We start from the raw sequence: 26699 nt of genomic DNA, 5'->3' as shown, positions 1-26699 counted from the left end.
CACACTTGAAATAGAATTTATTGCACATTTAAAGAACAGAGTGGCACAATATCCATTTCAATCAAAATACAAACAAAATGAAACGCTCACCTTCCTGTGGCGGCCAGGACGTCTGCCTGAACTGCATAGATTTATAAAAAATAAAGATGTAAACATAAAAGATAGTCTTAATAATAACAACACCGAGACACGTTTGAAATCATGGCACAGGTTTTCCAATCAGACCTTGGCTTTATTCACACGTCCTCTTTGTCCCTCCAGTGAGTCACAACAAACACAAACAAAACAAAACAAAAAAACATTAAAAAAAAGAACACACTTCTTGTTCTTGGAAAGAAATATACGTCAAGCCCAATTTGTGTTGCTTATATGGGTCAAAAAACAAATACAGTAGCATCTCATTAAAACCTATTGGGATCACATTTTGTGAAACAAACCAAACAAAAAACAGTCAAATAAAGGAATAGTTATTTGATAGTCACAATCATTGACGATACTATTTACATCTTTGACGTCATTCTTTAAAAATGCTGTCATTGTCCAAAGACTTGTGGCGGAGTCCTTTTTGAGAGCAAATTCAATTCGGGGTGGGCATCCTTTTTCCTATCGGGGTCATTTTGTGAAGTCCTCACATGGTCCTACATTGATGAGAATTGATTTTTTTTTTTTTTGGTCATTTATATTGGCTAATTATATTTTTAAAAAATACTAAAATGTGTGAATGCATCAGAAAATATACATTTTATAAAAAGAAATTTGCAATGAATGTCGTTCAATCGGTTTTCAATTAAAGTAGTTTACATTTTTAATTGATTCGTTTTTGTAACTCTAGTCAATGGGCCATTTAAATTTTTTTACAAAATATTTTTTTTTCTCAAATGAAACCAATACAAAACGTAATTAAGACAAAATATTTAAATAATTCAATCTTTAAACTAAATGCTCCAAATGGTGCCTTGGGCAGAAAGTTCCCCACCCTTGATATACAGTGGAGATAAAGTATCAACACACCACTAATCAAATGCCAGGTTTTTATGATATTTAAAAAAAAAAAAAAAAAAAAAAAAAGTTAAATAATTTAAAAAATTTTCCCACCATTAATGTGACCTATAACCTGTACACCGACCGATTTTTCCCTCCCCCCCTCATGTTTTTGAAAGGGAAGCAAAAATAAAATATTGTAATGTGGTTGCATTAGTGTGCACACCCTCTTACAACTGAGGATGTGGGATGTGTTCTAGCAGGCTTTTCCTGACATTTCTTTTGCCTCTTTATTTGGGGCTCATCAGAGGCACTTGAAATGGCTGACTTACATTTCACGATTTTGAACGTGATCTGTTAATTCGAAACACATCCACACCCCATTTATAAGGGGCTGTGCACACATTAGCAATAAAAAAAAAAAAATTTTTTTAACTTCCCCTCTTTTCAATTGAGTTGTACAGGTTACATTAAAAGTTGAAAGTTTTCAAATTATTTTTATTGGTCTCTTTTTTTTTTTAACATCACAAAAACTTTGCGCGGGGGTGTGTAGACTTTTTATTGCCACAGTATAACAACCTCCTGTTTGGGCCCGTTTGTATCTGGACTATTATTGCTGCTTCTGTCATTTTCATTTTGGTTGGCATCAACCTAAACTGATACTATGTAGTGATTTAAAAAAAAAAAAAAAACTGCAAAATGCAGTGAGTGACAGCCAACATAAATACATATCTGCCATTATAATACAAAAGCAACCCTTGGAGCGCTACACTATGTACAGTGTGACTACAGTCAATGAGATATACAAAATAAAACCAGAAGTTGAAAAGGGTCGATGCCGTGTAACTTCAAGTAAACACGACATGGTGGATGTACAGCATAATTACAAACGAAGCACAAAAAGCATGTCAACTGCTTTCCAAATCAACACGAGCACACTTTTTATTATGACCACCTGATTTCCCGTTTACACACTGGGGCCTCGTGTTTGCATATTTCCCCTGCAAAATTATTTTTGAAAGCTCACGTGGGTCCCCTTTCATAGTAAAAGGGACAGCAGTCAAGTTGTTTTGGCACAGATGCAGTCAACATTTTGACGCCGTCCTGAGCTCGGCCGTGTATCGGACAGGGATCCCGTCCGCCGCCTGTAGAAATGTTTGATGAACTTGGACCGCTCTCACGTGCCCTATACTAGTGACTTCTGGAAACTGCTAATAGAAATGCATAGTCGGAGATGACGTATCGCCGCTGTACGGAAAGCCGTTCCAGCGTTTAGTCAATATACTTGACGAGTTGAAGGAGAGATGTCGTTTTGTTTAATTTGATGTCACTAGTAGTACTTGTATCACGCAGTTGTCAACTAGTGCACAGTCTTCCCTCTTCGCTAACCTTTAGTTGTTCTAACTAGTATGCCAAAGTTGTCCTAAATAGTGTACTTTTACATGGATGGACCTTAAGATGAATATCAAGGATATCGAATAAATGCTTTCATGCCCCCGGCCATCCTCCAGTTGTTTGCAAGACAGTGGAACCTCCGACTTCAAACACCCCCAAAAGTGGGACACTCAGGTTCAATGAAAAGTTTTGGACATTTTTTTTTTTTTTTTTTTTTTCCCCCTGACATGTCGATAAATCTGGTGTGACTTGAGCTAAGTGAACTCCAAAAAGTGTGGTCAATGAGAGGAAAGAGGGAAAAAAATTCAAATTAAAATAAAAAAAAGTGTGATGATCATTTTTGACGGTGGAATTCCTAAACACAACCCCCAAAACTCACTCAGTAGTTTCCCCTGGAAAGTTAGAAGGGGAAAAAATAAATAAATAAATAAATTGGCCCCGACATTAGTTTTATCAATCGACACCAACTTTGGTGGACATGTCCAGCATCACAGAACGCATAAAAAAGTCAAGGACCCATGCCTGGAATTGGACAGGAAATCGGCCATTTTGGTTCAAACCAGCCATTTTGGCTCATACTTTTGAAAATCACCTGTACAGTTGATAAAGGTTTTATGACAGCAACAGTTTGATTCCGGAACCAATTCATGATTTTTGAACAATTAGAACAACCTGGAAATCAAACCAGCATGTCAGGATAGTTTTATATTTGAGAGGTTCTACAAAACAATCAAATATCTATTTAACAATAAGGTCCACTCAAATGAAACCGCTTCCCTTGGGTAGAAAAATTGTCATCAAAATTGACGAGAGCGATACCATTTTCGGCCCATGTCAAGATCTCAAGCACTGTTACGAACGCACCGTCGTTGAACCTGATCCTGATAAAACTGTGACCGCAACATCTCTCTGTGTGCGGCGTTGCGTTGGTGGCGAACGCTTCCTTTTGTGGTTCATTTTGACCCGATTTGAACAACACCTGACTGAGTCAGCTTGGTTCTAATAAGCATGCCTACTGATTCTCATGATTGCCACTGGGAAACAAACGGAGATCATTTCCACGTAAACATGAAGAAGTTTGAAGAACCAGCAGCAGGAGCAGCACTTTGAATAAAAAACTGCAGAGACGCTGATAGGAGGGCAGAAAGAGGAGATGGGGGCAGGATCACTTTCGCTCAAATCCTGTGAAAGGCCCATAAAATGGCCGCATCCCAGCCGTAACGGAAGATCCGCCCAGAAAATCCTGTCAGATCAAGAGATGATATCGGTGCCTGCGATTGCTTTGGAAACAACAGGACGGGATAAGCGAGCGTCCAACCTGACACTTCTGTCCTGCCTTTCACACTAATCCCATCTCTGTTACGGCCAGGTTAGCAAAATTCTGGTCATTTTCAAAGTTGGGAATTTATGGAAATACATCAGGAATTTACAAAATGGAAGGTTGCCGAACTTGGGTTTCAAGACTTCATGCAAGTACAGTGGTACCTTGATTTGAAGGTTTTCCAGTTATGAGCCAGTTGGTCTACTTATCGATTGTTTTTTTTGCTTTGTTTTGTGAGCGAGCTTCAGATACGCTGCCGCTAACTAAATATATGGATAGATAGCTGCATAGATGTCTGCTTATGACAAAACAAAATGCTTGAATGTGATTCCCAGTTAATTCCCATAATTTACATGGAAAAGTTCCAATTTGGAATATTTCCAAAATTTCCCCGCTTTACTTCCCACCTAAATTTACCAGACGCACGCGACCCCAGTTACGGCTCTGATACTCAAAAATTGCTCCGATCCGCCCTCACCTCATTCCAGAGAAAAGTTGCCTGCTTTTACAGAGTGTAAAAGGGGCTTTTGGCACCCGTGTCTTTTGTGGGCGGAAAAAAGTACCGTAAAACTGGGACGGTTTCATTCGACCTTCTGTCCCCTTTGACGCAGTGTGTAGACCCTTTCACGTCGGTCTCGTCCCTCACTCCTCAAAGGCTGAGCGTGTCCTGAACAAGCTTGATTCTGCAGGTCTCTGGAAAGTCCAGAAAGCAGCTTCTGCGGGTCCATGATGGCAGAGACGTTTCCTCACAGGATCCCGTGGTTTAGTGCAGATTGGATGGGTTTTGAGTGTATGCGTGTGTGGCCACGTGTGTGTGTGTGTGTGTGTGAAAATGGGAGTGTGCGGTTCTATAGGTTCTCCCCAGGCTGGTACTGGGGTTCCGTGGAGGTGAAGTAGTCCTCCAGAAAGCCCTGCAGGTATTCAAAGGTGGGCCTTTCCTCCGGGTCCTTTCGCCAGCAGGAGAGCATGAGCTCGTGCAGGGAGCCGGGACACTCGGACGGGCACGGCATCCGGTAGCCGCGCTCTACCTGGTCCAGGACCTCGCGGTTCACCATGCCTGTAAAGGGAAGAAACTTCAGAGAAGCCGCCAAAGCCCTGTCTATAAACTGCAGAAATTGGTGTCAAGGAAGTATGTTGAAGTGATACGTCTCGATTGAGAGACAAGCTTTGAATGTCGTGGAGGAGCTGAGATTAGCCTGGGTTGTTAGTGGAAGTCGAAATCTAAATATCTGTAAGCCATTTGTTTTTCAGGGTAATGTTGTAAAATGAATGAGTTTTGAATTATTAAAAACCCTGTCAAATGAATTCAGAGATTTGTTTCTAAATACATTATACATATTTTTAAGCTCATTGCTTAAAACGAGACTGAGAACTACTGTATCTAGTACTGAAATGTAGCAATATAGTGTTAAACAGTTTTTCACCATTTTAGTTTTCCTGTTGTCCTGCATGAGTTGACTAGAGAAGAACTTCAGTGCCTTAGTTCACATCACGGTCTATCCAGTGCATTTGCGATGTTAGCAAGCTCGCTGTGCCTACATCCGGAAAATGCATCTTCCCTTTGGATAGTCCATTGGTGTGGCTGCTTTAGAGCGCCTCGTTGTCGGCAGGGAGTGTGCGCCCGTCACGCAGAGAAAAGTGGAAGAACGAGGAGGGGTGCAAACATTTTTCAAAGAAAAGTCAGACTTGGTAGCCAACGTGTGGACACCAGAGGGCCTCGTTGTTGTGGCTTGGAAAAGCATCTAATATGCAGTTATATGTAGGCATAAGAACAATGCTAGACGAAGTGGCGTCCATTTTTCCAAGTTGTGGTTTCAGTGCATTCAGGGGGGACGCCCACTGAGTTTATATACTTTGATGATATATATATTTTTTAAATCATTCCAATTTGGCAGGGTTGTCAAAAATAAGTAGCTCTCACTTTCATCAAGGTTGGCGAACCCTTCTCTAAATTGTCTACGTGCTGTGCGATGGGCTGGCAAGCATTTTAGGGTGTACCCCGCTTCTCTCGCCAAAGGTAAGCTGGGTTAGGTTCCAGGTCACCCGTCGTGAGGTGTTGGTGTGAGGCTTTACCTGGATAAGGGACTCGGCCTTTAGTGGCCAGCTCTGTAAGCAGCACCCCGAATGACCACACGTCCGACTTGATGGTGAACCGCCCGTAAAGCGCCGCCTCGGGCGCCGTCCACTTGATGGGGAACTTGGCCCCTGACAAATGATGGGGAGGCGGAAAGAAGACATTCAAGCCAGGCCAAAACATTTGTAAAATTCAAAAGTCAATGGCTGCAATTGACCATCTTCATTACTAAAAGGACCTAGTAGAGTTTCTTGCCGAAACTGCTGGCTAACCGACCACTGTCCGTCTTTACCGCACTGACTTTTGTTGCAGACGGACGCAATGTTGGACCAGTGAAAAACATTGCCAAAAACAACAGAGGAGCATCTGTAAGGGATCTTTAAGACCCTGTTAGATGTGTAATATATTTCTATGAGTGAGCTGAATGGTAGTTAGCTTTTTTTTTTTTTTTTACCTAAAATGGTCATCGTTAGCGCACTAATGCTAATCGCGAATGCTAGCCTATTTTTGTCGTTTCAAAGTCTATACAGAGCTTGTACCATACACCACGTACCAAAATATGTAGTTTAAGGAAAGTAGTCCAGCCCCGAAAATAAAATGCATCTTAGTAGTAGTAAAAAAAAAAAAAGTAAAAGAAAGTACTCGACAAAATAGCTATAAAAAGATTCGATAGTAACAGTCCTAAAGCAAACCCACAATAATGAATAAGATGTGGAAAACACGAAACTGCACACGTACCCTGTCTGGCCGTGTACTCGTTGTCTTCGATGAGTCTCGCCAGGCCAAAGTCGGCCACCTTGCACACCAGGTTGTCCCCCACCAGGATGTTTGCGGCGCGCAGGTCTCTGTGCACGTAATTCATCCTCTCCACGTACGCCATCCCCGCTGCGATCTGGACGTAGCGTGAGAAATTAAAAGAGAATCTTTTTGGCGCCATGTGGAAATTATGGGATGCGGCACAACAGAAGCAAAGTCAGGCCCAACCTGAGCGGCCATGTCCACCAGCTGTGGCAGTCGAAGCATTTTGCCTGCTTCTCCTTTAAGGAAGTCCAGTAAGCTGCCTGTGGGGGCGAGAGAAAACACCATTTAGAAAGAACTAAACGTATCGTTACAAGCACTTTTCCTCATTAGGATCGCTGGAGCTTCTCCCACCTAACTTTGGTTCCCAGCCAATCAGAGGGCAGTCATAAAAAAATGAATTAAAAATCACCTTGACTCATGTACTCTGTGACGATGTAGATGGGTTCCTCGGACACCACGGCGTAGAGCTGGACCAGCTTCTCGTGCCTGAGCTTCTTCATGACCTGCGCTTCCTGCAGAAAGGCCTCTGGTGACATGGTGCCCGGCTTCAGGGTCTTGATGGCCACCCGCGTCGTACCGTTCCACGTGCCTGATCAAGAAAAAAATAAATAAAACACCCAACCCGTTAACCCTGTAGGTCGCTTCGTCATGGGATTTCATTATTTACAATATATAAATTGACCAATTTTTTAATTAGCTAAATAACAATTGAATGAATTTTAATGAACTGATTTTAGGAAAAAACTGCAAATATGACAGGACTCTTGATAATGTAAATGCTCGGTGGTCCGGATTAAAGAAGTGAGCGCCAGTCTGCCCACCCTTGCTCTAGTTGGTACTCCATCAACTGAGGTGCGGACGTAGCTTGAAAAATAGCACAGTGCAGTTCTTACCCATCCAGACCTCTCCGAAGCAGCCTTGGCCGAGTTTAAGGTCAAGCCGGAGGGACTCTCGAGCGATTTCCCAGGCATCTCGAGCCAGTCCCTGGGTCTGAGGTTTGGCCACGGGGCACACGTCGGTCAGGGCATGGCACAGCCCGTCGGAGTGCTCTGTAAGATGGCCAAAGAAAGACATCAGGAAGGTTTTCCCAGTTTGTTTACTTTCCAGTGTCCGCGTACTCACTGCGATAATGGAAGACTAGCTGCTGCAGGCTGGTGAACTGCGTGCGGGACGTGATGTAGAAGCCGCCGCTATCCAACTTCCTGATCTTGTAATGTTTCACATTCAGGCCTTTGGTGTTGTCATAATCCAGCACCGAAAGGCAGTAAGCTCCTATGGGTGAGGGGAAGAAAACGTATAGAGAGGAGTGGAACAATAAAAGCCTGTCAGGCGTCTGGGACAGCTGCTCTGTGGCGTTTCCCCAACAGCTGTGGTGCGTCAACTCCCCGCTGGCCCCTATAGGAGCCCGAAGAATGCACTAGTGCCATTTGTCCTCGTCTAGGGATGTGCTTTACTTTGTCAAGGCGTAAATAGGGATGCGCTGATACCACTTTTTTTTACGAGTACATACAATTGAATACTCGTGCATACAGAGTACCGATACTTGATAAGCCCACCATGTCCAGCAGCTGTGATGAACAATGTTTTATTTTAACCAAAATATTGTTCCAAAACATAAACTCTTCTGGAACACAGCATAAGTTTCACTCAAATATAACAACGTGTCATTACTGACATTTTAACATCCAACTGCACGTGTTGCCACACATTTCACTTAAATGTAGCTTGTGACACAAGGTATTTCAGTTATGTGACGTCTTACCAAACTGTCACACCTAAAAACAGGCTAATAATAGAGATTACAACACCTGGGAACGGCTTGAAATTGTGAAATAAAATGCATAATATACGTGCTTTATCACAAAAAGGTGAGGCTAGTAAAATAATGACTCGCTCACACCTGCATAGCAATGTTCTCATAGCAGGGTTTGGTAAAAACAACGATGCCACCTTTTTGAGGCGTCTTCGTCAGTCTGACTCCATTCGCGCATAATGTGACATACTTGTCCTCACGGGGATCACATTTGACATCTAATAAGATTCCCCTCTCCTTCCTTTATATGTCATTCTACCCCTTCAGCCTCATGATGAACTGGGGCTTGTAGCCAGGAGGGAATTGTAGCACCCTCGTAGGCTGACCTACTTCTGACACTGTGATTCACCCTCATACATTCAACCCCTCCCTACCTCGCCACACGCGCTTCCTTCAAAAAAACAACCCCCCCGCCCGACTGGGCTGCTGTATGTGACAGGGACGACAATCCAGTGGAAATGCCGGCACGGGCCCGTAGAACAAAGACGCAGCGTCACGGGCCGATTGCGAGCGCCTCCAGATGACGTCATTACGAGCTCGTGTCTCTTGAAAATTCCTAATTAGCTCCCGAACGAGCTCGCTAGCTTTGCATCTATGCGAAGCACGCAGAAGATCACCAGTTGTGGAGAGACGACGTCATTTCTCGTCATTTCAATGCCCAGCTTGGGCAGAATAGGAAGTTGAGGTTTTAACGTGGGAATTGTACAGACAGACTGTGGTTGTCATTAGCAACACTGAGTTTCACTTTTAACACTTTTTTTTTTTTTTTTTGCCATGTTACAAGCTTATTCAATAATTGATCCCTTAAAATTCTGCACACAACACAATTTAATGAATTTTTTTTTTAAAGATTGTTTTTCAAATACATACAAAAAATAATAATAATAAAAAAATAGAATTTAGGCCAAATTCTCCCCAAATATTTTTTTCATGTTGTCATTATGGATGTTGTGTGTCGAATCTTTAGGGGAAAATGTACTTCATTCCATTTTGGAATAAGGCTGTAAGATGACAAAATGTGGGGAAAGTGAAGCGCTGTGAATATGAACCTCCAGGGCTTTCATAATTTATTAATTTTTTAACAACCTTGTTAAAATGCAATGATACTTCCCCACATACTTTATTTTTCACATTTCCATTTCTCAAATTGCACAGTACCGTCTGAACAGTCCATTAAATGGTACTTTTTAACAGTCTGCAGTCACAATGTGCACGTGGCAAACGGCCAGTCGATAAACTTGTGTGGGAGTGATTAATAGGAACGCTAAAGGGTATCTGCCACTTGAGTGACCTTTCTTTCCTCTGGATTAGAACAACTGCTCCTGGGCTCCTATACACAGTACAGGCGCTTTAAACATATACTCGAAATCATGTCATGTTTTCCAGGCGATATGAAACAAATCTCCCATTTCAAACTAAATGAAATGTCGTCATTTCAACTTCAAACGCATCAAGGAGGGTTAGACAAGTTTGTAATAGCTGGAACAGCATCTCAGACTTTATTTTAAATTTAAAAATTTAATTGTACCCTTGCTTGGTGGCGATTAACCACACATTTTTCTCCCCATCATAAAAGGAAATTTATATTGAGTCATAAATCACAGGCTCAATAATAAGTGCAGCATCTGCATGAACAGTTGAGCACAGAATGTTTTATAATTTGGGAAAATTATAATTACAATTGCGTTTTTATAAGGTAAATTAGTACCTTTTCAATGGAAATGGCACAGGAAGTAATATGACTGCTAATACTTTGATGTACAACCCCAATTCCAATGAAGTTGAGACATTGTGTTAAACATAAATAAAAACAGGATACAATGATTTGCTTAAACCGTTCGACTATTTTCTCACGCACTTGTTCACAAAGAGGTGTACCTCGCCCCATCTTTGCTTGTGAATGACTGAGCAATTCAGGGAAGCTCCTTTTACACCCAATCATGGCACCTGCCTGTTCCCAATTAGCCCGTTCACCTGTGGGATGTTCCAAACAGGTGTTTGATGAGCATTCCTCAACTTTCTCAGTCTTTTTTGCCCCCTGTCCCAGCTTTTTTGGAACGTGTTGCAGCCATAAAATTCTAAGTCAATGATTATTTGCTAAAAACAATCAGGTTTTTCAGTTTGAACATTAAATATCTTGTCTTTATAGTGTATTCAATTAAATATAGGTTGAAAATGATTTGCAAATCATTGTATTTTGTTTTTATTTATGTTTAACACAACGTCCCAACTTCATTGGAATTGGGGTTGTAAGATACTGTATACAAAGTATTCTGGAGTTATGATGGTATCAAGAAACTAGTTCATTGTGCGTTGTTTGCAAGCTCGAAACATCATCTGTCGGTACCGTCGTAAATATCCCGGACATTGTTGGAGCCTCACCTTTCGTCGTCTCGCTCTCCCTCACCAGAAAAGTTCCTCGTCTGTTCTGTAAATTCAAAAGGATCCTTTCCGAGTCTCGCCGAGTGATCTTCCCAAAATACCACCTGCCGAAAGTGGGCCACAGAACAAATAGCTCGGTTTGCTTGCAAAGGAAAAAGTCGTCGCGATACAGTACAGTATATCATGCGGGAAGGGACGTACTCTTCGGCTTGGATGGAGTCCGACGGCGCCACGTAGTTGCTGGGGATGTAACCACTCTCTCCGGTCGTCAGGGAGCGAGCCAGCCACCAGTCCCCTTCTCTGTCATGGCAACCACAGACAAAGAACGTAAAAAGAGAATTATCGGAAAACTCCCAGGTGCCTCCTCATTTCACAATTTTCAGTGTGTTTAATAGCTTTTGGGTGACCACAAAGGTCAGTTGCACAGACAGAACAAGCCGGCAGGATTTAGCCATACAGATTTTTTTATTAGTAGTAGTAGTAGTCAGCTTAAGACTGTGTCACCTTGACTCATCACAGCAGAAAAGTGCTTTTTGAAGAGAGGGCAAGAGGAAGCCTGAAGCTAAAGCACTTGCTGACCCACTCACCGCAGTGCACAGAGTGATGTGAGCAAAAGTTATTCATTATTAGGCACTTTATTGCATGTTAGAGATGTTGGGGTTGGGCATTCAAATACATGTTTTTTTCTTAGAAGAAGTAATTAAAAACAATTTCTACAGCAAATTTGAAAAATAAATTATTGAGGGAGGAAAATATTGGCATGCTAACAACACTCCATTTACTTACAAAAAGTCTGTTTTGTAATTCAGTACTGCGATATTTGGTGTTGATCGTGCAGCTGTACACGACGTGCAGAAATTGCGGGGAATGCAGATATATTGGCATACTAACTTTACCAACCTTCGGGACCTCACTTCATTTACTTACCGACAAACAAATGTTCTATAGTTGTATACAGTACTGTGTCATTTGGGGGCACTGGTCGTGTAGTGGTAACAAAAATGTACGATGATTGAGGGAATGCAGATGTACAACCCAAATTCCAATGAAGTTGGGACGTTGTGTTAAACAGAATACAATGATTTGCAAATCATGTTCAACCTATATTTAATTGAATACACTACAAAGACAAGATTTTTAATGTTAAAACTGATAAACTTTATTGTTTTTAGCGAATAATCATTAACTTAGAATTTTATGGCTGCAACACGTTCCAAAAAAGCTGGGACAGGGTCATGTCTACCGCTGTGTTACATCACCTTTTCTTTTAACAACATTCAATAAACGTTTGGGAACTGAGGACACTAATTGTTGAAGATTTGTAGGTGGAATTCTTTCCCATTCTTGCTTGATGTACAGCTTCAGCTGTTCAACAGTCCTGGGTCTCCGTTGTCGTATTTTACGCTTCATAATGCGCCACACATTTTCAATGGGAGACAGGTCTGGACTGCAGGCAGCCCAGTCTAGTACCCGCACTAGTTTACTATGAAGCCACACTGTTGTAACACGTGCAGAATGTGGTTTGGCATTGTCTTGCTGAAATAAGCAGGGGCGTCCATGAAAAAGACGTTGCTTGGATGGCAGCATATGTTTCTCCAAAACATGTACCTTTCAGGATTAATGGTGCCTTCAGAGATGTGTAAGTTACCCATGCCATTGGCAATAACACAGCCCCATACCATCACAGATGCTGGCTTTGGAACTTTGCGTCCATAACAGTCCGGCTGGTTGTTTTCCTCTTTGGCCCGAGGACACAATGTCCACAATTTCCAAAAACAATTTGAAATGTGGACCCGTCGGACCACAGAACACTTTTCCACTTTGCATTAGTCCATCTTAGATGAGCTCGGGCCCAGAGAAGCCGGCGGCGTTTCTGGGTGTTGATAAATGGCTTTTGCTTTGCATAGTTGAGTTTCAAGTTGCACTTACGGATATAGCACCAAACTGTATTTACTGACATTGGTTTTTTGAAGTGTTCCTGAGCCCATGTGGTGATCCTTTACACCTTGATGTCGGTTTTTGATGCAGTGCCGCCTGAGGGATCAAAGGTCACGGGCATTCAATGTTGGTTTTCGGCCTTGCCGCTTACATGCAGTGATGTCTTCAGATGTCTTTTTTGCCACCTGTCCCAGCTTTTTTGGAACGTGTTGCAGCCATAAAATTCTAAGTTAATGATTATTTGCTGAAAACAAAGTTTATCAGTTTGAACATTAAATATCTTGTCTTTGTAGTGTACACACTAACTTTGCCAGCATTAAATTACCAGCTATCTGTTGAACAGTTATGTACATTGCGTATTTATCATGCCTATCATCTCTATATAAACATTACAGTGTGGATCAGCATTAGTGCGGATTAAAAGGGTTGCAAAGGATTTGTCTTTTTATTGCAGTAAGGATTACTGACCTGAAGCTGTACTTTTTCCTAGGAGAGACCACGAGGCGTGAGAGTGCGAGGTAGGGAGAGAAAGAAAGAGAAAGAGAGAGAGAGAGAGAGAGAGAGAGAGAGAGAGAGGGAGAGATAACAGACACAGCAGACACATCAAAACACAGCAAGGCGAGCAGCACTCAGACAGACAGCGGAGGCGGAGAACGCGCGGTGGGACGACACAGCGGGGCCGACATACGACGTTACATCATTTGAGTACAGAAGACGACCCAGCGAGCGTCCTCGTGTACATTTTCCAGTTGAGGAGCCTTAGAATTTGTGGCCACAATTTATCTTTTATTTATATACATTTAATATTACAGATTCATCTGTGTTTGGCCCTAATATGTCGTCCTAACCAGCAAATAAAGAACAGAAATAAAATATGTCAGGAAGCTATGAAAGGAATCTATTCAGAGGGTGGGAAAAATAAATAAATAAATAAAAATCCTTAAATGTCCTTGGTTTTGAGTGGCACTGTCAGAGAAGTACTCATCTATAAAATGTCAGTTTCACTTTTTGAATTGAACTAACATGAATTGGATTTTCCAAAATATTGTAATTTATTTAGATGGACCTGTATAGGTACTGTGCATTATTGCGGTTGCGCTGCACCAAACAGACGTGTTTCTAATGTTTCGCTTAGTGAACCTCATGAAAGGGGCAAAAAAAATATAAATCCCTCTCAGCATACTGCAATGCAATTCCACAAATTATAAAATATATACAGTGGTGTCTTGAGATACAAGTTTAATTTGTCCTGCGACCGCACTCGTTACGCAAAACACTAGAAAACAAACAAAATATTTTGTGGTGTATTTTCTAATAAGGAAATTACCACTATAATATTGTACCTTATAAAAACATGTAGTAATTAAAATATTTAAATAGAATGTAAAGAATGAAACAGTTTGTGCATCATGATTAATTCATTGCGGCTCCTTCTGGTGTGTGCAACTTGGCCACCTGGGGGCAGTATAATACAGATATGCAGACAAACGAAGAGTTTCACAACTACTGCAAGTGACTCAGTAAACAACAGTAATATATTGCATTACAACACCGCCGCATAGATGCTATTCGTTAGCCTTTCTATGACGTTTTGCATCCTTTGTTAGCGTTAAGCTAAGCGCAAGTCTCGTAAGTTGGGTCGCTCATATCTCAAGGTATCACTCCATTGTTACCAAATCAAACCTGTCATTTAGAATTTTTGTCAATACACGTTTTGGAATTTACTGGATTGTAGAGGTGTACCTATTGATGTGGCCAGCACATTAGCAAAAAGCATCATGGCAGAATTGTCGGAATGCTTCTGCATGTACAGTTTGTTCTGGTACATTTACTCAAACGCGTTTACAAATCTAAACTGCAGTATTAGAAGGGAGGAGGGGAAATAAAACACAAAACTGTGGCTTCTTACGTGTTGTTGACAATCTGCAGCCTGTCGCCTTTCCGAAAGGTCAGATCGGATGCGGTCCGTGAATCATAGTCATACAGGGCCACAAACGTAGTGACACCTCCTGCAAGAGAGCGCACGTCAATATACGTTTAGGGAACAAGATGGTTGTGGACAACTGCCAGAATATTAACTGAAAAAGGCAGATGTAACCCTCAATTCTAATTTGGCATAAATCTATAGTTATTTCGCATCCGCTCTAAGAGTAGATAGAACAATTTGTCATGGCTTAATGAGAAATATCGACATGCAGACTTCAGGTGACCGATATCTGTGAAGGACAAACCTTTTAGATCTACGGCTACTGTCTGAAGTGGGGTGCATACATAACCAATTTTTAGCATCTTAACCATATTTATTTATTTATGTGAACGACCCCATACGTGAACAGTAAAAAAATGGTGTGTGTTGTGTTGCTCATCTCGATTACATATCAGAATACTGTATCCCCAGCAACAATCGCAGGTCTCCTCCTCCAAACCAGATGTCTGTTGTAGTACCAAGACTGGCATGTGAGAGGCAGCATGGTGCCACAAGGCATCCAGAATAGAAGTAGAAGACGTAACAAGCGGCTAGGCTAACTGTTACCTCTAGTAACTACATTGTATGAGTTAAAAGAAAAAAATTTTGTAGTCGACTATGAACGTTAAAAGTCGATTCATCGATGACGTGTAATCCGGGGCGAATTCCGTGTTGATCACACACGCAAGGATTTGCGATCATAAATATTGACTGTCTTAAACACTTATAATCATCGACCCTGTTTTTGGAATAGATCAAAGAGGAAAAACAAATCACTCTGAAAACATCCAACACCACAGGATAATCGGTCAGATTCTTTTTGAGGCATCCGATAATCAGCCCTTTGCTGACTTTGGGCCCGATTATTCGGTGTTACTTGGCATCCTGGTTGATCATCTTTTGACCACTTCCTTTTGAAGATGTGCCATCCAAATGCAAAAAGCTGATGAATATATGCGAGGAGGCAGCTTCATACACTGACTGCTCACTGGATGGAGCAACATTAATTCGACCATCTGGCCAGTCTAGACCTATTAAGGCTTAACGTCAAGTCTGCTGAACAGCCTTTTAACGTCAGAGCTTTCAAGTCTATTTCACAGGCGAAGGTCAGAGAAGGGGAGGAAGAGAGAGGGGGGGGGGAAAAAAGTACTTCCTCCTCCAATGTTGACGTGACTCAACATTTTGTTGTCTGGGAAACTGTCTCAAGATTGATATTGATAAAAGCATACAACATTCTCTCTGACATTTGTTTGTGTTCTGCACAACAGACCAACAAATAACATAAGGTGTATTTCAGTTCCAGATCTTCTTCTTCTTTTAAACATGCGCAAAGATAAACCTGATTGCGCTGAGACCTCAGGTGATATTAAAGTGGTTTGACACCATTATGTGCAAAGTTTTCCATATAGTTTTTGGGTCTTAAGGGTGTTGAGCCTCCACACTGTATCAGTGATTTTTGTTTTGCACTTGTGAAATAGCAAAAACGTTTGCCCTATCTTGAAAATTCATACATTAGGCAGGAGATGGGCAAGTTACGGATCCGAATGAGGACTTCTGGAGGTCTGCACTCCACTGAGCATTGTTAACACTGAAACTACTTTATTTGGCTCAGGTTGTGTACAGTCAGGTTGTAAATTGGTTAAGTCGTTTTCTTGTCGAAAACTTGCTGCAAAAGGTTGAGATGTGTTAGCTTGGCTTTAAATGAAAACTAACCAGGCTTTGTCCCCGATTGGACTCCATTCTACTCATCCACTTCTAAGCTTAGATGATATTTTATTGTGCGTGTGTGGTACAAAGTGTAAAAAAAAAAATATCTTGAGCTACTAGTTCCCACTAGGAGGTTACCAGGCAACGAGCAAAGAAGCCACTGTGGGTCACCAAGAAATGATTGCTTTCAAACGGGCACAAAATGGTAGCTCTATTGAGTCTCTGTCTGAGACCAGAGTAATATTTGATGGCGTGCAATGTAAGTGGAAAACTTACCTGACAAAGGTCCTCTCTGAGGCGAGGTGACGGTGCCCGTGTGGTCCACTCCTCCGAAGAGAGCCAGCTCAGGAGTGTTGGTGGGGGCGTGCTGGTACCCATGGTAGCCCCGACGGCCTGTGCCCACCGCTGGGCTCCTATTAGGGGTTTGGGTCTGCTGAGCGGGGCCCAGGTGGTGGAAGTGCCCGCTGTCAGAGCCCGTGCCGATGGTGCCGTCCACGCTCATGGAGCGCTGGCCCGGTTCCTTGGGCTTGCTCTTGCCCGCCCCCATGTGCAGACCTGGGATGATAGCCAACGATGAGTAAGGATGCCGAACGTGTAGAGGTGACTAATCTTTCTCTGCAGTACAATTGATGTTAGGTGCAGCTCAGTTTTACTACATTTCAAACTCGTCTCTTCCTCATCTGAAGAGAAATGTACCAATGGATTAATTCTACACACAAATGGAACCAAGACCAGCACAAACTTCCTTTAACGTGGGGAACACTTCCTTTTTGTTGCGTGGAAACAATAAATCTCAGGGGGTATTTTCTTCAATGTATTGCTCTAACTTGTATTTGCACACACGCCCACCCTGCAATACTTTTTAAGTGTACAATGCTAAATATAAGTAGTTTGTAATCAAGCCGGCAAAGCTTCTTCCAGTTCATGTTTGCTTAATGAGCTGACTTGACTGTACAAGGTTCACTGATGCGGTGCATACACTGCACTTCACTATGACGGAAACTACAGTAACAAACTGAAAACATTAATATCGCACTAACAGTGTCAATCAAACCCGTCATCTGTGTAAAGGCATACATTTTGACAAAGACCACGTGGTCCACCGCATAGAAGCCTCGGAGCGGCTCCAGGTTCAATTCCAATTGTTTGACAGGCAAACGGGGCGACCGGGACACCTTGACAGTGTCAACAGACGAGGTAGTTTGCCTCCTGTCGAATCAATCTGTACTGAATCAATGCACGTTAAACAAAAGGAGTGTTGGGCTGCAGTGAAGCAAGGTAGTTACAAGTTGGAAGGAAGGACAATGGCAGTTATATATGTGCTTGTAATTATGTTTGCCAGGCAAATTTTGTACTGGCTTTTATTTGTTCATTACCATGACTATACTGGCAAACTTGCTCATCCGTGATTGTTTGGCATGGAGAGCATGTACTCAACTGAGTGCATTGTTTTTGTCTGCGTTTTTGTTTTTTTTGTCAACTTAGGCTTACAAATTCACACAAACTTCGGGAAGGGTGCGGTAAAGGAAGGAACCGACAGGCACGGCTTGTGAAACCAGGACTGTCTTTTAATGTAATCACTGCGACAAACCAGATCCAAAGAAAAAAGTCGTCTTGTCCTCGTGTTACTTGGCAACAACTTTGGAGTGTGCATTACCTCCACCTTACTGTTTTGCATAGAAATCTTGAAGGTAATTATGATTTTACTACTGCGCAACTGTAGGCTAGTGATAGACTGCTGCATTGCAACTTTGAAGGTTACATCATCACCATAGGACTAAAACTGTCAAAAACTGAGGTGCCCCTGTTTTCTGTTCCTCTTACATACAGTAGTATACTAGTGGCTAAGTGAGAGGGGGGATAGCAACTACTATCTGGCATGATTGTTATGCCCCAGCAGAGGACCACAACTTACAGCAGTTCAAACACAAAAATGCATACACCACTTGTCCGTTTTACGCATACTCAGTTCCTCTTATGTTCAGATTTACAGTATAAACTAAGCCAGAAGGAGGAATCTATGACTACTGGGCATGATTGTTATGCCCTGGCAGATGACCGTGACTTACGACAGTGCAAACACACAAATGCATATACAGCTTGTCTGTTTTTACGCATACTCAGTTCCTTTTACGTACAGATTTACACTAACAGCCAAACTAGAAGGAGGAATCGACTATTGGGCAGGATTGTTTTGCCCCGGTGGAGGACTCTCATTTACAAATGTACACACAACGAACAATTTTCCTACTGTTTACTCTACATAGCGTTTTATACTGGAAGGGTGAATCCACCACTATCTGGCATGATTGTTATGCCTTAGCGGAGGACCACAACTTAATACTGTTGAAACATCCACAAAAGCGATACACAGCTCACCCATTTTCCACATACTCTGTTCCTCTTACAGTTTTATATGAGTGGTTAAAATAGAAGGGGAAATCCACCATTATCAGGCATGATTGTTAAGCCTTGTTGGAGGACCACAGCTTGCAAACCTACGAATGTACTGTAGATACAGTACAGCTTGCCCATTTTCTCATATACTCAGTTCCTTTTGTGTACAGTTTTATATTAGCCACGAAGCAAGACGGAGGAATCTGTCACTATTTGGCATGATTGTTATGCCCTGGCAGAGGTCTGTGATTTCCATACACACAAACTGCTTGCAGGTTTTACGTATACTATGTTCCCCTTACATACAGTTTTATAATAGCGGCTAAGCCAAAAGGGAGAATTTACCACTATCAGGCATTATTGTTATGCCCTGGGAGAGGACAGCAACTTGTGACAACTGAAATGCGCACTACCTCCACCTACTGGACTGGAGTGGAATATTAGACCGCAAACTAACAACTGTGCGAACATTTTGCCCATCTCACATGTGCTTGGTTTCTCCTCCATACATTTTTACACTAGGTAGGGGGGAGTGGTCGACGACTGTCTGAACAATTACCCTGCTGGATGTTTCATCCCCTTTGTGTTGAAGGCATCGATTACAGTCAGTCAAGAATGCTGGAATTATCTCGACAAGCGTCGACAAAGACAAGTTGAGTACATCCCCAGAAAGTTGTGGCATTGTGTGTGTGTGCATGCATGCGTGGACCACGAGTGCAGACCTCCCTCTGGGAAGATGATGATGACTCACTGCGAGACCAGCTATTTCAGGCGGGCTGAAACAGAGACAGTCACACACGCATGAAAACAGCCTTGTTCCTCCCGTGGATGGAGGCTCTCTCAGTTCCAGACAGTGTGTGCACCGTTGTGTGCGCGTATGAGCAGCTGTTCCCTTGTCTCTGGGAAGCTCTCGCACTCAACCTCGGTAGCATCTCACATCCTTTTTCCAACACAGGCGTGTGGGTTTTTTTCCGAGTCTGAGGAGGCTATTAACAGAAGAGGAAGGAGGAAGTGCCAGTGGCCCTAAAAAGAATGTTTAGGTGCTGGCGTACAGCTGGGGCTCATGGCCTTTTAATTTTGTATTTTAAATGTAATATGCTTGCATAATGACACAGGTATGTCAAACGATAAGAGAGGGAACCCTGCTGATAAAGGGGAGGCATGTAGGTGTGCGTTCGTGAGAGCTTTGATTCAACTCATGCCAAGATGTGGTCTTGCCACGCTTAGGGGTCAAAGTCAACCTTGTGGTGCAACAGTGACTCATACAGCGGTAAGCCACACTGACAGATCTGTGGAAAGTGATGGACTGGAACGTGTGAAATGTGGCAAGAATCAAAAGCTAGCCATCCATTTTCTATATCGCTTTTCCTGTTTGGGTTGCCGGTCAGCTGGAACCTATCTCAGCTGACTTTGGGCAAAAGGCAAACCACTCCCAGGAGCGGTCGCCACTCAGTCGCAGGGCACATATAGAGACATACAACTACCCATCCGTTTTCTAGACTACTCGAGAAAATCTAAAAGGACATTTTGGCTACTTCTACCACTACTTCTAGATTTCAAAATCGAGGGCAGTCATTACTATCCACTGTGAGAATAGTGTGCCATGAGACATCATCGGAAAATTATATTTACAACAAACAATGCCTCTTTATTTATTGATCATCTCTGCCAGGCACGTATAGTGACTTGCAAAACAACCACATTGTCTCCTATTAGATGGCAGAGGGTACATAACTAACCACACATTTTGTGGCATTTTTATTTGTTCATGTGTGTTTCTTGTGCCTTGGCTAAATAAATGTTTGGAATCACTGATCTAGGGAACGATAGAGTGTTGGGAGGCTGATTGAAAACCTACGTTCAAACACATACAAAACCAGCCCAAATGGAACCTCCCAGCCCGCATACGTAAACATCCGACCCCACACCGGCAAAGAGCTTCGCACCTTCTCCTAATATGGCGTCACAGCGAGCTTGTATCAAGATGCGCCGACACACAGCTCCGTCCATCTCTTGGGGATAAAACAGCAGTGGCAATCATTCACCAGAGCAGGGAAAATGACGACAGCAGAGAAACCCAAAAGACGGAAAATGAATTAGAAGTGGGGCGGGAAGGAGTTTCTGACACTTTCTCAGCTTGTCCGCATGAAGAATGTGAGAAAACCAGTAATAAATCCTGTGCCATTCAAAGAATTACCAGTGAAGACACCGGAGCAGTAGGAGAGTATAATGGGAGAAAGAAAGTGGTGGAAAAATATGACCCTTGATTGCGGTACTTGTGTGTTACATATTTGCGCAAAATCAAGTACACTTGGGAATGTTAATATTGGATGCCACAATTGGGCTCAAGAGTACTTCCACTAGTATTCACGTTTACGGAAGACGCAGCAGGGACTATCCAATTAGTCTGATTAAGTAGGTGAAACCACATCTCATACAGATGAATCTCAAAATCTGAATCCTCCCAAAAGGCTTTACAGTACGGAAAGCAGACTAAATTTTACACATTGATTAATTTGTATTATTTCCTATGTGTAAGGTTGACAAGCATCCTGGAATGAATTGTGTTTAGCAGTGAAGGTTCCATGTAGACACGTAGCCTCTCTCAGCAAATCTTAAGTCAGCAATACTACATTGTTTCAGTTCTCAAGCATAATGGATCGTCAAATGATCAACAGTGATCACCGTCAACGAAACGTTAACAGCTAGACTTGAGAGTTCCGTAATATTCTGTACCACTGTGTAAGAACACACAGGCTTCCATAACGGATATGCTGGTTATTATAATGACAAACAAAAAGCATGATGTACTGTAGCTCTATCTGGTTACATTTCAAGACAACAGTAGTGTTTATTCTTTGATCCCCCCCGTTCAGCGTATATAATACCGACGTGACAAAAGTGAATGAGTCACAACAGACGGTAACAGTTGCTGCAGTGAGCGAAGGAAGTCGCCGCTGCCAATGTTTGAGTCCAATGAGAGCGTCGCGGTAAGGGAGCTGTGTGTGGCGTGGCTTCAGTGTTAGCTCCTCAAGATGAAAACAGTCACATGTTTGCATTTAAGATCTAAAGGAGCGTATACCAATACCAGTTTTGAACATTTTAACTGATTTTTGTAAATTTTTGAGACCCGATATATGACGGGGGGGAATAAAGCACATGCTCTTATTGCTCTTTACCCTACTCAAGATTTTCAGGGAGGAAAAAAAAAAATTCTTAACACACCCCACAACACAAGACTAATCAGTCAGGACAATCTTTTAGAGACATCCAATAATCAGGCCTTTGGTGAAAGTGGGGGAGGGAAAAATGCTCAAATTCAGCCTGGTTATCTGTATGTACGCAGCTTTAATATGATGCATCCAGATGGTCCACAGGTTTGAGAGAGACAGAAAATTATCTATTTGCGGCCAAAACAAAACAATGCACATTGCGACCAAGTGCTTTCCGAACTCATTTTGTCTGCCGACCCGCAGGACTTTTTTTGTTTTTGTTTAGAGAGTTCTATCGCAGCCTGTCAAGTGGAAGACAGTCGGAGGATGCTGGCATTTGCCCGATTAAAAAACACTTCCTTTTCCGACCATCTGCGAGCGCTGGCTTTGGCTGCGAGTACCGCCTGTGTGCAGTGCTTACTAATTCTACGAAGGAGGTCAGAGGTTGAACGCTACTTCACTGCGGAGGTGCTGCACTTTTCGTAAATAAATGACAGCATGTGAACCGAGGTGTCAAGCCTTGTCTTGTTAAGACGTAAACAAGTATAGAATAAATCATGGACATGCACTGCAATGTGTGTGCATGGGGAAAATAGTCGATTAATTGACCGTTAAGAATTATGTCGCGCCTTTCTGCCATTTTTCTGGGTCGAGGCAGTGTAAAGGGGACGAGTCAGATGTCATCCCACATTGATACTACCTACCCCTGCAGGCGGAAAATTGTCTGGTCAACTTCATCCCCCACCATTCATTACGAGTGCTGTTCATACTGAACAGTGACAGAAAATATGGAATATTAAGGCTTTTACCAGCAATGTAAAGGGGACTGCTTACACAGATGTCATCCCACATTTATACTAACCCCTAAAGACGGAAAATTGCTAGGTCGACTTCGCACCCCCATTCCGAACATCGATATGGAAAAAAGCCTTACTGGCAATTTAAATTGGGCTAATGACTGCTCTCACCCATATACACTGTAGACTTCAGCGATAATTCAACAGCCAAAAAAAGGTTGGGGGGGGGGAGATACACTCCTCACTGCTTTATTCTCTGCAACTTGCAAGGTTATCCAAAGGTAAAAAGCCCAATGTTGCCCCCCCCCCCCCCACAACCCTCCGATGATTCACACATCTCATTCAAAGCCTAGCCCCAAAACTGCTTTCTTTTCATGCAAATGAGCTGGAACTCATCCAAATCCCAGCCAAAACAGTAACTGTGAATGGATTTGGCTCATCATTATAATTCTTATTTCTGTAGGATTAGAAGAACGCGGCTGTGTTCGGCATCATTCACTCATTCCGCTACTCCCTAATCCACATATCCAGATTGACTACAGTTCACCAAAAAGTCCACTAAAAATACAGTGGTTCCTTGAGATATGAGTTTAATTCATTCCACGACCACTATTGTCAGTCAAAACACTCATATCCCAATTCATCTTTGCCTGTTGAAATGAATGGAAATGCCACTGATCTATTCCAGCTTCCCCCTAAAAAAAAAAAAAAATGTATATTTTGCTTCATAAAAACAAAGTAATGTCATAATTAAATTGAAGGTAAAGATTTATCAAACAGTTTGTGCATCATGATTAATTCACCGATAGTGCTTATTCTTCTTGTGTGTGCACCTCGGCCACCTGGAGGCAGTATAATACAGACATACGACTATACAGTACATACAGACTGTCACAACTCCTCAGTAAGCTGTAGGAATATTAGTCTTTTTTGCAGAGGATAAAGAATATATGCCTGGGCGTAGTTATATTGTCCATTTACATGTTTTGCTCCACCGTGTGTGTTCAAATATCAGTTGCTTAAAGGGTTATTGTAACACTGTGACACTGATGCTATTCGTTGGCTTGTCTATAGCGTTTTGCATTATTAGGTTAGCATTAAGCTAAGCACACTTTCCTAAGGCAAAGCTAGTTTGACAGTCAACTTCAACCAGGAGTGGCATTAAACAGCTTGAAACTTCTTTTTTTTTTTTTTTTTTAAGATGTGTTCACCATCTGCCAAACTGCTGCTTCTTGTGAAGTGAGTTCAGTTCACTGCCACCATATAGTGGTCAGATCTCAAATTTTTACAGTAAATGAAAGGGGCAAAAAAAATCATCTGAATAATGCCTTGAAGTCTTTTATGTCACCAGTCCTGGAACTTTTCTGAGATACCTCATATTTAAGATACTTTAGCACCACATCTCATGAATTTGTCTCGTTCCGAAAATCAAAGAATACCCTAGACATGGAAAATAATTTTTTGCATCATGGGCTATATTCCCTTTCTACTTTTCACTCCTACTTTACAAGATGCACTGTGGGATACACTGAGGAATGTCACGGGCCACATTGTAGTTAGGGTCTCCCTTAGAGGGCCATTATGACTGTTAAATCATAAAAATGTTTACGTGCCTCATACATCACAACAAATTAATGGGCAACTAGTTTTGAAATCAAAAGAATAATAGTTTAACTATTGATCAAGTTACTGTAAAAAGGCATTTCAAAATACTTTAGCAATATCTCAATGTTACTTATTACATGACAATTTTAAATTTTGGTACAGATTTTAGCAAGAATCATGGAAAATGATGCACGTGATTTACTTTCGCGGGCCACATGAAATGATGTGGCGGGATGGATCTGGCCCCCAGGCCTTGAGTTTGACACCAATGATAGAGAATTACCTTTGTTCACGCCACATTCAACAAGAAGAGCAAAATAAACGCACTGTATTGTGCTCGCAATAGGTAGAGTGATTTCGAACACGGGCCAGTTGTTAGTGAAGTGTGGCGGAGGGGTGGGGTGCTGCTAGCTAGCTGCCAGCCGGAGTAGCAGCTGTCAAAATGACACTGGAATGAGGGGGGTTGGAATTGGAATTTAAAAAAATAGTAAATTAAAAAAAACTGAATAATATTACATACGGACACAGCATTCCAGAACATGTTAGGGAAGCGAAGTTAAATGAACAGACTTTAAAAAAAAAAACAAAAAAAAAGGGGGGGGGGAAAGGTTTATTCAGCCAGATGAGTCGAAACAGGTGCTGCTCCATTTTGAATTTCAATAGATTGTTGCCTTTTTTTTGTTTGTTTGTTACCCACCCCGACTACGTCTCCCCCCCCCCCCCTTCTCACCGTAAAATAAATGTTGGCCCCTGAGCAAGCGTGATATTTCGCCTTCTAAGCGTCGCTTTTTATTGTGTGTGAGGCTCCACGACAACAAACGTTTGTGGCCCCTCGGGTCGCTTGAATGGAACCGGCCGAGTGAATGGACGCTCGCACCACGTTTGGGGAAGAAAATACCAAATCCAAAATGGACACAATTGACTCACCTTTTTTTTTCTTTCCCCTTGAGATAAAAGCCCGACACAAATCAGAGACGTGTTAATAAATCCTCTCGCTCGTCCTCATTTGGCGAATAAGTGCACGTTGCTGTGGGAACGCTGGTGAATCCCATTTAGTGGATTTCGATACAATCAGATGGAGGAGGAGGAAGGAGAAGAAGAGGAAGAAGAGGTCACAGCGGGTGGTGGTGGTGGTGGTGGTGGTGGTGGGGGGGTTGCCTCTTCTTCTTCTTCTCTCGGAGTGGGTACAGTACACGCCGATTGTCAGTCAGCGGGGCCCGAGCGGACAAAGCCGCCTCTTCTGCTACGGACGACGGCGAGGAGCCCTAGCGGCGTGTCGGTGGGAGGAAGACGGCTGACTGGAGCGTGGAGCAGACATCATGGCCCCGTGGAAGCGAAGGCAAGAAAAACAACAAAAAAAATGAATTAAATAAAGAAAGAAAACCTCGCGACGGCGCGTGCTTATTGGGCAGCGTGGAGTCCGTATTCACGTAGAGCTGCTGACGCCGCGTGGGTTCACGCTGAAGGCGTTGGCAGGCTTCATCAACCCCCCCCCCCCCCTTACTGTCCGCCCACCTTCCCCGGGTAGCTCTCCTACAAATGCCCCCCCACCCCCCTACCCACACTCATGATTGATTAAAAATATATATATTTTAAAAGTAATAATAACGGACATAGTGTGTTTGTACAAGTGTGCAACGTGTTTGTAACATAAAGTTCAGATATTCCTCCCCCCCCCCCCCAGACATTTTAGCTCTCTAACAGAAGCATAAAGGTTTTATGCTAACACTGCCCGGTATTTGGAAGTGCTCCTAATTCCCTCCACCACTTTACTGCGAGTTCCTTCAGTGATTAGCAGCGATATGTTTGTGCCAGACATACCTTTTGGAATTAATGGTTTCATTGGAGCGGCACGGTGGCCGACTGGTTAGAGCGTCAGCTTCACAGTTCTGAGGTGCGGGGTTCAATCCCCGTCCCCGCCTGTGTGGAGTTTGCATGTTCTCCCCGTGCCTGCGTGGGTTTTCTCCGGGCACTCCGGTTTCCTCCCACATCCCAAAAACATGCATTCATTGGAGACTCTAAATTGCCCGTAGGCATGACTGTGAGTGCGAATGGTTGTTTGTTCCTATGTGCCCTGCGATTGGCTGGCAACCAGTTGAGGGTGTACCCCGCCTCCTGCCCGATGACAGCTGGGATAGGCTCCAGCACGCCCGCGACCCTAGTGAGGAGAAGCGGCTCAGAAAATGGATGGATGGAGGGTTTCATTGGACCATAAAACATTTTCCGACATGCATTTGGGAGATTTCAAATGTGTTTTTGCAAAAATGTAGCCAGGCTTGGAAAAAAAAAAGAGAAACGTCTCTGTAAGAG

At 42.6% G+C, this 26699-nt stretch overlaps 1 protein-coding gene across 2 annotated transcripts; it reads right to left on the bottom strand.

Moving 5' to 3' along the window:
- Nucleotides 1–26327, bottom strand: LOC133483627 (proto-oncogene tyrosine-protein kinase Src-like). Of its 2 annotated transcripts, XM_061785090.1 has the most exons (13): nucleotides 26211–26327; nucleotides 16655–16933; nucleotides 14615–14714; nucleotides 13174–13191; nucleotides 10969–11067; nucleotides 10768–10871; nucleotides 7695–7844; nucleotides 7466–7621; nucleotides 6982–7161; nucleotides 6756–6832; nucleotides 6510–6663; nucleotides 5771–5902; nucleotides 1–4754 (listed from the first exon to the last, which is right to left on the bottom strand). In XM_061785090.1, the coding sequence occupies exons 1-13, from the start codon at nucleotides 26230–26232 to the stop codon at nucleotides 4546–4548; spliced, it is 1680 nt and encodes a 559-aa protein (XP_061641074.1). In that variant the 5' UTR covers nucleotides 26233–26327; the 3' UTR covers nucleotides 1–4545. The 2 variants fall into 2 exon arrangements, with proteins under 2 accessions (XP_061641074.1, XP_061641075.1); XM_061785091.1 differs by lacking the exon at nucleotides 13174–13191.
- Between the last annotated feature and the right edge of the window lie 372 nt (nucleotides 26328–26699).

Source organism: Phyllopteryx taeniolatus, chromosome 9, assembly GCF_024500385.1.
Source record: "Phyllopteryx taeniolatus isolate TA_2022b chromosome 9, UOR_Ptae_1.2, whole genome shotgun sequence".
Taxonomy (NCBI): Eukaryota; Metazoa; Chordata; class Actinopteri; order Syngnathiformes; family Syngnathidae; genus Phyllopteryx; species Phyllopteryx taeniolatus.
This window is presented reverse-complemented; position numbering and strand designations above follow the sequence as displayed.